Source organism: Pinus tabuliformis, chromosome 4_2 (assembly GCF_031772625.1).
Source record: "Pinus tabuliformis cultivar Carrire ecotype Pingquan chromosome 4_2, CPIR1, whole genome shotgun sequence".
Taxonomy (NCBI): domain Eukaryota; kingdom Viridiplantae; phylum Streptophyta; class Pinopsida; order Pinales; family Pinaceae; genus Pinus; species Pinus tabuliformis.
The window spans coordinates 524,390,438-524,401,527 of record NC_142304.1 but is presented as its reverse complement, the minus strand read 5'-3'; the positions used below and the strand labels follow the sequence as shown (position 1 = coordinate 524,401,527).

The 11,090-nt window shown below is 35.4% G+C and overlaps 1 protein-coding gene across 1 annotated transcript; it reads left to right on the top strand.

Moving 5' to 3' along the window:
• Window positions 1–468: 468 nt before the first annotated feature.
• LOC149170302 (protein DETOXIFICATION 27-like) lies at window positions 469–9,393 on the top strand. Its single transcript, XM_089427288.1, has 8 exons — window positions 469–947; window positions 6,950–7,491; window positions 7,622–7,708; window positions 8,215–8,271; window positions 8,388–8,626; window positions 8,777–8,895; window positions 8,990–9,076; window positions 9,244–9,393. The coding sequence occupies exons 1-8, from the start codon at window positions 669–671 to the stop codon at window positions 9,304–9,306; spliced, it is 1,473 nt and encodes a 490-aa protein (XP_089283414.1). The 5' UTR covers window positions 469–668; the 3' UTR covers window positions 9,307–9,393.
• The last annotated feature ends 1,697 nt before the right edge of the window (window positions 9,394–11,090 follow it).

Here is an 11,090-nt window from a genome sequence, read left to right as displayed (position 1 = left end):
CACTCTGTCCTAATATGAATTAATCAATGACATTGTAGTTTGCTTTTAATTAAATACTTTTAATATTGGTTTATTTCAATGGTGAGATATTTTTCTAGATTCATTATTTTATATTGCTTCTAAAGAAACAAAAGTGATGTTGTATTATCTTTGAATGTAATTTTTTATTGTCTCTAGAAAGACGATAGTTAGAATCAAAGACATTGTCTCTTTAAAGACAGTATGTCTTTAATCCCAACTATTGTTGAGAGAGACAAAAATAAAATTGTCTTTAGAGAGACAAAAATGCTTGTGTTATATATTGTCATTATAGAGACAATATTTTAAGACATTTTAATTTGAGACATCAGCGTAAATACAATACTTAAGACAATACACACATTTTCTTTTATCTGAAATTAAAATGATTTACTCAAAAATTATCTTAAATATTGTATTAAAACCCGCTTGTGTTATGGTGATGTGGTAATAATTATTACGTTACTGTTTTGGTAAAATTACAGTAAGGTCTCTAGAGATTTATCCCGTTCTTGCTGCAAATTGGATGGATATAGACGGTCCACTGATTTTGAGTTTCCCTACTGCAGCATTGAATAACATTATTTAACGTAGTGTTGCAGAGGGATTTCAGCACGCAAGTCATTTGTGTGGACATACAGTCCTCCATTATGGAAGAAGGGCAGCTCTGTAGTCCTCTCGTCCAAAATGAAACAGATAGAAGCACGAAGGATTTGTCGGCAGCTACCAGCAGAGGATCGTTTTGGTTGGAGTCGAAAGTCATATGGGGCATTGCAGCGGCGGCTATCGTCAGTCGAGTAGCAACCTCAGGATTAACTGTGATTACACAGGCATTTGTTGGGCACATTGGTGATGTGGAACTTGCAGCGTTTTCTTTGATGGTTCGTCTCATTATAGGGTTCGATTCTGGAATCTTGATGAGTATGATTGTCCAAGTCTTTATTGTAAAAGTCTTAACATACAGCCCAAAGATCATCAATACCGAATATTTCACAAACATAACTTTATATGAGATGACATACCTTGATCAACAGCGGAAGATGTAATGGCTGCCATCTACTTTGATCTGACTCCTGACTGTTCCTCTTCTTCAGAATTCGGTTTCTCTCCTCTTGCCCTCACTTTCTTTATGTGCTTCTTGATGGAGAAGAATGCAACTCTTGTGTGTGGGAGAGAGAGGACCCAATCCTTTATATATTATTTAACTCTAATCTGGTACATCCATCATATACCAATTCAACGCTTAAGATCTAATGCTTTAGATTAGAAACTGCTTTAGGATAAAATCTAAATGCTTTAAGATTAGATCGGGTCACATTAAGATTAGAAATTGCTTTAACGTTAAAAAGCAATGAGCCTTTTGCGGTTTCTAATAGCAGTTTCTAACATTCTCCCACTTGACCCGACTATTCATAATATTAAGTGTTGAACATCATACTATGATAAATTGCTGAGAGTTATGGCGGTTGTGCACTATTAATTCAATGCATTCCCTTCCATATACTACAATACCAGCAATCCATCAATTCATACTCATAATTTATATAAAACAGCATAATAGTCCACATAATGTCTTATATCATAATGATTAAACATAATATCTTTATAAGACTCTTTCTTGTTTAAAATTACATAAAATACGTATTACTACATTAAAACAAGAAACACATGATTGTATATCAGAAACACATAAAAGAGCTCAGAATGTCACACATCAATTATCATTAATACAACCAAGACCCATTCTTTGAACATGTTCCTTAAATTGTCTTGGTTGTAACCCTTTCGTCAAAGGGTCTGTAATCATAAGTTCTGTCCTGATGTGCATGATTGACATTCTTTGTTTCTGAACCTCATCTTTCACAACAAGATACTTTAGTTCCATATGTTTGGCACCTTTAGAGTACTTTTCGTTCTTTGAGAAAATTACTGCTGCAGAGTTATCACAATAAATTTTCAGCGGCTTGCTAATGGTGTCGACAACCGCAAGTCCTGAAATAAAGTTCCGCAACCATAATGCATGAATTGTGGCTTCAAAATATGCCACAAATTCTGCCTCCATAGTGGATGAAGCAACGATAGTCTGTTTTTCACTTTTCCATGATATGGCACCTTGAGCAAACATAAACAGGTAACCAAAAGTCGATTTTCTAGTATCGATGCATCCAGCAAAATCTGAATCGCTATATCCAATCACTTCCGATTCATTGGATGAGCATGTAATCTTTCGTTGAGAGAAATCCCTTAGTCTCATGCAATATACTTAAATTATTTGCAGCAAGCAAGACGTCATCAACATAAAGGACCAGATAAATAAACTTGCTCCCACTGATCTTTCGGTATATACAGTGATCAACCGTATTTTCCTTAAAACCAAAAGATGTAATAATGGTATTGAACTTAATATACCACTGCCGGGATGCTTGTTTAAGCCCATATATTGACTTCTTAAGTTTACACACCAATTGTTCTTTACTTTCTACAGAAAAACCCTCAGGTTGATCCATATAAACATCCTCATCAAGATCTCCATTCAGAAAAGCTGTTTTCACATCCATTTGATGCAACTCCAAATCATAATGAGCTACTAATGTCATTATTATTCTTAGTGAGTCCTTTTTCGAAACGGGAGAAAATGTCTCCTTGTAATCAACACCATCTTTCTGAGTGTAACCCTTAGCAACAAGTCTAGCTTTATACCGTTTGATATTACCACTAGAGTTGTGTTTGGTTTTAAAAACCCATTTGCATCCGACTCTTTTACAGCCATGTGGTAACTCAACGAGATCCCAAACTTCATTCTGTTGCATGGATTTCAGTTCTTCTTTCATGGCATTAATCCATTCCTTTGACTCTTTTCTTTCTACAGCATGTGAAAACGAAACTGGATCCTTATTGATTCCAATATCATAATATGATTCTTGCATATAAACCACATAATCATTAGAAATAGCTGACCTACGATTTCTTTGAGGTCTTCTTAATGCTACTTGTTGTGGTTCATGCATATCAGCATTATGTAAGTCATTTCCTTCAGGAAGTACTTCTTCATTTATATGTTGTTCATTATCATCATGCTGTTATACAACAGCTGGAACAACATTTGGAGTAATAGTAGATGGAGGAACTATTCTAGGTAATATAACATTTACCCTTGTTTCCTTTATTTCTACTATTTCTCTTCTAGTACTCCCACTGACTTCACCATTCTCAATGAATCTTGCATTACCAGTTTCTAATTGCCTCTCAACTTCATTTACAAACGTCTCAAGGACATTCACAAATATCAGTGTGTATTAGTTCAAGAAGCTGGCTGCTTCTAGTGGCTCCTTTCTTATTATGTTATTATGTTTGGTTTGTTTACCTTTAATACAATCCACACATAATTCTAGATCACTAAAGTCCAAATTTGACAAAATTTCATTACTTACTAATCTCATCATTCTTTCTTTGGATATATGACCTAGTCGTTTATGCCACAAGAAAGCAGAATTTTCATTCAACATGCTACGTTTTCATCCAACATTATTTACTACATTCAACAAGGAATTCGCATAAGTGTCATTCAGTTTCAATTTATATAAACCATCAATTAGAATACCAGAACCAACATTATCAGCATTCTTATATAAATCGAAACAACCAGACCCAATCATACATCTAAAACCAGAAATATCCAATTTACTTGCGGAAATAAGGTTTCTAGATAATGAAGGTACATAAAGGGTACTGTATAAGTTTAATACATATCCACTTTCTAGAATTAGACGATAAGTCTCTTTTTACAGATACGACATTGAACACTCTTTAGTTCCTTCTTTTCCTCATCCTGCCCATTCTTAGCAGGTGCCTTTTTCTTCTTGAAATGACTTGATTTTCCTTTCTTTTCTTTACCAGCTTTATTACTCACAAAACTTACTGAGTGATTCACTTGATTTTTCAAACGTCCTTCTTCCTGAACAAGACTACTGACCAATTCATTAACATTCCACTTATCCTTTATAGTGTTATAGTTAATCTGAAAAGGTCCATATTCAGAAGGTAGCGAGTTCAGGATGAACTGGACAAGAAAAGAATCCTCTACTGTAAGTCCCAGGGAGTTTAACCTTGCTGCAATATTAGTCATCTCTATAATGTGCTCTTGCATAGTTCGCGACCCATCAAACTTCATGGTCGTGAGTTCTGCCATAAGAGAACCAGCGAGTGACTTATCAGCTGAACGAAAACGCTCTTCCACAGACTGCATATATTCCTTAGCGCTTTCTGTTTGTGGAATTGTTGACTTGATGTTGTTAGCAACAGTCATCTTAATAAACATAAGGCTCAATCTGTTACTGCGTTCCCATGCTTTATGGTGTGATTTTTCTGCCTCAGTACTATCTCTTGTAAGAGCAGCAGGCTTATCCACAAGGAGTGCCAAGTCAAGATCCTGAATACCTAAATGGAAATTGACTTGTTCTTTCCATTCAGAAAAATTAACACCAGTGAACAATGTAACAGATGAAGCATGTGTATTCATGGTAACTCCTGCAAATTAAAAATGAAATCAATATAAGCTCATAACTAACGCGATTCAAATGTAGACATAATAGTATAATATAGCACTCCTTTGGGGAGATACTATCTTATACTTAACATAATTAAATACCAAAACATAAGCAGGTAATAAATATATTCAATCAAATAGAACTGACATCTTTGGATGATCAATATTTATTTAATCAAAATATCTATTAAACCTCATCATGTCAACTAGTTATAGAACAAGACTTTCCTTTGGGTAAGTTCTCAGGTTCTATCATTAGTGACGCCAGCTTTAATTGGTATTTTTATAACTGGCAATTTCTATCAATAATCGTTATGTCAATTATGCACTAAACGATTATTCTGATTTTGACCACTTTGGTGATTAACAAAATCATAAATCTCATGTGCATAAATGATTTATAACACATACTTGATGCGAAACAACATTCTGATTTTGACCACTTTGGTGATCATAAATCTCATGTGCATAAATAATTTATAGCACATACCTTATGCAAAACAATCAGTCATAGAGCAATTACTTTTATGCCCAAATTTCAAATTCAATCGAAATTGTAACTTTCCTACAGGAGTTCTACTCAACTCTGTACAAAAAATGATTGCTTTGTTAGTCTTCTTACAGTGCACAAATTTGACTATCTACCAGGATTCAATAACTTATATTCACCGCATATTCATTCCAACATACACAGCGAACACACAATGATGCGGCAATTTTCTAGGTGACCTGGATCCATCATTATATGGCATCTCGAAAATACAAAGAGCATCGAAACCCAAGGATCACCGCGGAGCATAATTCAGAGTTCTAGTCCAAGCAAGAATTTGTGCAATGTATGGAAGCTAAAGGCTCCGACGTTATGGTTATGTGACATGCAATAGGGTTGTGACAACCGAACAATGATACAGTTCCAAGGATGAGTTTTCCTTCGAGGCGATGATTGTCGAATTAAATTGAGCGTGCTCCGGGCTATCAAACGAATTACAATGGAGAAGCTCAAGGCAATGACCACCTTAGTGACATGATAAGAGACAGTAACACGCGCACTGATCTATTCAACAGAGCACGGTGTATGGCGACCTCTGTAGCGAACAAATGACTGGCGCAACGGCTGTTCTCAAGCTAATCCTTATTGAACTCGGATGGGAGCTCATAAACAAATACTGCAAGGACTATCCTCATCGAATGGTCATACACGCACTCGTATGCAAAAGATAACTATAAAAATTCAAGTCATTTCCTTGATGGGTGAATGTCGAAACATACATTAGCGATATGCTGCTGTTACCAAGCAAGACTCTTTGGAATCGACTTTAGCCGTTACTATGAATGGGAGAATACCGGGTGGACACAAGAAGGCGTGAATTCTCAAAGCCATTTGGAAAACAGAAATGAGGAAGCAACCAGTTGATGAGAAATCCTTTCCTCAAACATGAAAAATCATAGTGTTAAAATCAAACGAAGGAAACCCATTGTTGGGAACAATCAAAAAGCCGTTTAGGGTTTGGCGTGCTCTGGTACATACAGAACAACATTGATACCATTCATGAAACCCCACAATTTCCCGAAGGCTCAATCACATGAGTAAAGCACAAAACAGATCAATTGCAATCATAGGAAATATTCAGTTATTGATTGGCTCCGATACCAAATGTAAAAGTCTTAACTTACAGCCCAAAGATCATCAATACCGAATATTTCACAAACAGAACTTTATATGAGATGACATACCTTGATCAACAGCGGAAGATGTAATGGCTGCCATCTACTTTGATCTGACTCCTGACTGTTCCTCTTCTTCAGAATTCGGTTTCTCTCCTCTTGCCCTCACTTTCTTTATGTGCTTTTTGATGGAGAAGAATGCAACTCTTGTGTGTGGGAGAGAGAGGACCCAATCCTTTATATATTATTTAACTCTAATCTGGTACGTCCATCATATACCAATTCAACGCTTAAGATCTAATGCTTTAGATTAGAAACTGCTTTAGGATAAAATCTAAATGCTTTAAGATTAGATCGGGTCACATTAAGATTAGAAACTGCTTTAACGTTAAAAAGCAATGAGCCTTTTGCTGTTTCTAATAGCAGTTTCTAACATTTATTGACTTCTAATCTGATCTATACATTTTAAGTTTTTATCAACTTCTAGGTTTAAAATTTTATGGAAATAGAAGTTGAAGACCGTAAAGGTTAAGCTAGGCTTACACAAAACATATAAAACCAGAAGACATGATAAAAAAACAGTGTTTCACTTGTTTTCTAAAATGTACCTTTGTCTTTGACTGCAATTTAGAATCATGTATATAATTTGTGCAGTAAACGGGGTTGTAGGAGAAAGTGTTGTGAAATGTAATGTTTTATACTTTAATCTTGCTTTAACAGATTGGAATGCGGATTGCGCTTGGGACTCTTTGTGGGCAAGCTGTTGGCGGAAATAAACACCATATGCTCGGAATATATCTCCAACGCTCTTGGATTGGGCTCCTGGGATTCGCAGTTCTTCTTCTTCCCCTGTTTTTGTTTACAACCCCTATTCTCAGGCTCCTGAGACAGTCTGAGGATGTCTCTCAACTATCTGGGAGAGTAGCACTGTGGTGCATTCCTCTTCATTTTTCATTTCCATTCTATTTTGCCATTCAGAGATATTTAATTTCACAGAGAAAGAACAGTATCATAGCATGGTCAGCTGCAGTTGGAATAGTAGTCTCCGTTTTGTTAAATTGGCTCTTTGTTTTGAAGTGGAATATGGGCCTCAACGGGGCACTAGCCTCACTAGACATTGGGTGGTGGATACCTGCTATTATCCAATTCCTGTATGTTACCTGTGGAGGGTGCCCACTCACATGGATTGGATTTTCAAGGGAAGCTTTTTGTGAAATTTGGCCATTTCTAAAACTATCTGTTGCATCTGGTGTTATGCTATGGTAAGTCCTTTTGAGCTTTGAATAACGTATTTATATGACTAGCTTATCTGAGGATATCCCTATTTACCCACTGCAAAACCATTACCCATTATGCATTGGGATTTCTAAGGTTTTCCATTGTTATCAACAGCTTGGAGATTTGGTATTACAGAACTTTGGTTCTGCTGACAGGACAAGTAAAGAACACTGAAGTTCTTGTTAATTCCCTCACTATTTGGTAAGCAAATGGGCTTTAAATATCTCTATTTCATTTTTATATGATACAGAAAAAACCATTAACATTAATTGTGAAAAAGATGGAGTAATCTACGCTATGAATCAGAGGTACACTGTCCACTATGAAGTGGGCATGTAGATTAGTGTCAGCGGAGGTAGCAATCCACATATGAATCCAACCAGTGTTCAGTATGAAATAGGTATACAAAATGAAACATTCACAATCTGCCCTGTCAAGCCACAGATTGGCTTCAGAGGGGCCGCAGAATTCAATTCCAATCGCAGTTTGCTATGCCAAGCCACACATCGCTTGAGTGGAGCCACAGAGCTCCATTCCAAGCCTGCAGTACAGTTTTTGGCAACACAAGTAATTACTTTTCATATTTTAATGAAAAGATAAAACAATCGCAATCTGTCAAGTCAATGAAATTATAGTGCTCGATTTAGCTATTACAGAATAAGAGGTTGCATTCATGTTAAACTATATGGTGTCTGAATACCTTACAGCTTGAACATCAACGACTGGGAATTGTCTATACCGCTTGGATTTCTTGTTGCAACCAGGTAATTCCTCAAAAACTTTAAACTTTAAGAGCGCCTTTGTAGTCAAGACTGATGCAATAGAAGCCCCAGTATCTGTTGAAGAGCACCCTTACATTCCCTTGAACTGTTGGATGCAGTGTGAGGGTGGCCAACCAACTTGGAGCCCAGAATCCCCGTGGAGCCAAATTTTCTATACTTCTCTCAACGGCCTATTCCTCTATTATAGGAATTGTCATTTTGGTGCTTCTGCTGCTTTTCCGCAGTGATTTGGGTTATTTGTTTACAAAGAGCACTGCAGTGCAAGCGGCTGTTGCCAAATTGGCCATCTTGTTAGCATGCACAATCATCCTCAACAGTGTACAGCCGGTTCTCATCGGTAAACTGCATATCACAACCTCTTCAAATTCCCATTTCTTACGATTTTTTCTCAGATGTTATGACATTTATAATCTTAGATTTTTAATGCATTTATAATCTTAGGGTAGAGATGAAGTCTTTTTTTAATTTCGTTTTTATTTCCAATCAGGTGTGGCGGTTGGTCTAGGAAAACAGTACATTGTTGCTTATGTAAACATTATATGCTACTATTTCATTGGTCTTCCATTTGGCCTGATATTGGGTTTTGTTTTTGATTTAAGTATAATGGTGAGTACACTTTATTACTAGAATACCTGTTTATCAGTTTTCATGGATGTAGATTTTATTTGTAGCATTATACTGCTTATAATGCTGGTTGCAGGGGATTTGGATCGGAATGATATGCGGAACTGCAATGCAAACCATTGTCCTCGTATTTATTACCTGGAAAACCAATTGGGAAAAAGAGGTAAGTTTTTTTCTAGTACTGTTAAACATAAATCACTTTTGATAAGTTTCCTTAATTAAACTTTTTATAGAGAGTTGAAGCCATGAGAATAAATGTGTCTATTCCATTCATTGCTGCATGACCTCATCGGTTAGTATTAAGTATATTTTTATTTCCCTGATTTTCAGGTGATGCAGATCAATCATCTAGTGACAACAATGTCCTCAAAATCCTCTTCAGTGGACGAATAGAAGAGGAACAAATTAGTAACAGGTGGTTTTATGTGGGGAAGTTTAATGATTTACTTAGAAATTTGGTGGAAAAATATTATTTTAAATGTATTTTTTTTTTAATACGAATGTTTATAATGAAAACATAATTTTTAGAATTTTAATTTTAATTTAATTTGATAGATAGTAAGATTTAACTTTTATGAAATATTTTAGAATATTCATAATAATATATACAAATAAAAAAATTGAGATTTGCACGTGAGTGCATGATGTAAGGGTCGGGGCGGTCGGTTTATACGCCTCTGGCCAGTATCGAGTCCTGTGGAGCTGCGCTGCAGCGTATTTGGGTCATGGCCAGGGATGTATGTACTATGTACAGAATGTATTTGACAATATATAGCTTCTTCAAGTGGGCCCGGCCCTCCTGAAAAAAAAATAAAAAAATTGAGATTTATTTTCAAAGTAGTTATGCTATTTTTTACTTTTTAATTAAATTAATTAATTTAAAAAAAATGTCACATCAATATGTCATATGAAGTGAGTTATGGTTTTTTGAGCATGAAGTATTGATAAGACATGGTATGACCCATATCATTGTAACAAAATCTATTTACAATTAAGAATATTCATGATAAAATGGTGTAAATCTCCATGGTTAATAATATTTTTCCATGTTTTTAAAATCTATATATGTTATTTTCTTTTATAATAATGATAATAATAATAATTTAAAATAGGTCAATTGGGCTTATCAAGGTGGATGGTAGGAAGGACTCAAAGCCCCCCACCTAGCTTCAATTCTCACTAAGTGACATGAACAAAATTTTGCATTTAATTTATATGGTTGTGCTACTTATGTAAATGTAAAAAATGATTAGTATATCATTACATTAAAAATTTGTTTTAATGCTTATTATGATTGATGCCTAAAGACATTTACCAGCCATTTAATTTATATAGTCATTGCGAATCAAAATCTAGTCATTACCACATACCGTCCTAGGTAGTCCCCTTGCTAAAAATAGAAAAAAAATCCAAATAATAGGGAATTTCTAGTGGCAAATAAAATGTGGTCATATATGTCCCTAATAATGTATGAAAGGGGTTAATGATGGCCAAAGTGTAGGTCATAATAAAGTCATGATGAATTATTGTGTGCAATGTACCCCAACATAAGGTATTCATAGATGAGTCACAAATATAATCATAATCTTATCCGACTCCATAAGAATACAAATTAATCCACAAAGAAGATAAATAAAGTAGCAACTCGTTTTTGTCAATAATTCCTTCGAATCCTTAGAGACAAATATTAATCCACAAAAATGATAAAAGAGAGATTTGATCAATGTGTCGATACTGAGTGATAACATTGGACCATCATTCTACCAATTCATTGTTTTTGGAAGTAGTTAACTCTTTGGCCATTTAGGGAGTTCATAATGAGCATATATCAAACTAGCACCATTTGACGTGTGATAGTGAGTTGTGATGCCTACTATATAAATCTATTATGTTATTGTCTGGAATCCTAAGGATGGGTTTATGGCAGTTGAGGCTCCATAAACAATCATAGTTTCTAGTTACCAAACATTGATATTCCTAGATAGTTTGCATTGTAGCCCTAGAGGAAGTGGGAATTTCCTAAGGGATTACAAAGAAGAGAAGAGGATTCCATCCCTGGCATGGCATAGGTTAGGGAAGAGAGTATGAAGTTGAAAATGTTGTAGGATTATGTATGTTGACATTTGTTGGGCATAAGATTGTGTGAGGGATCTTAGGAAACCAGAGAGTCATTCGTC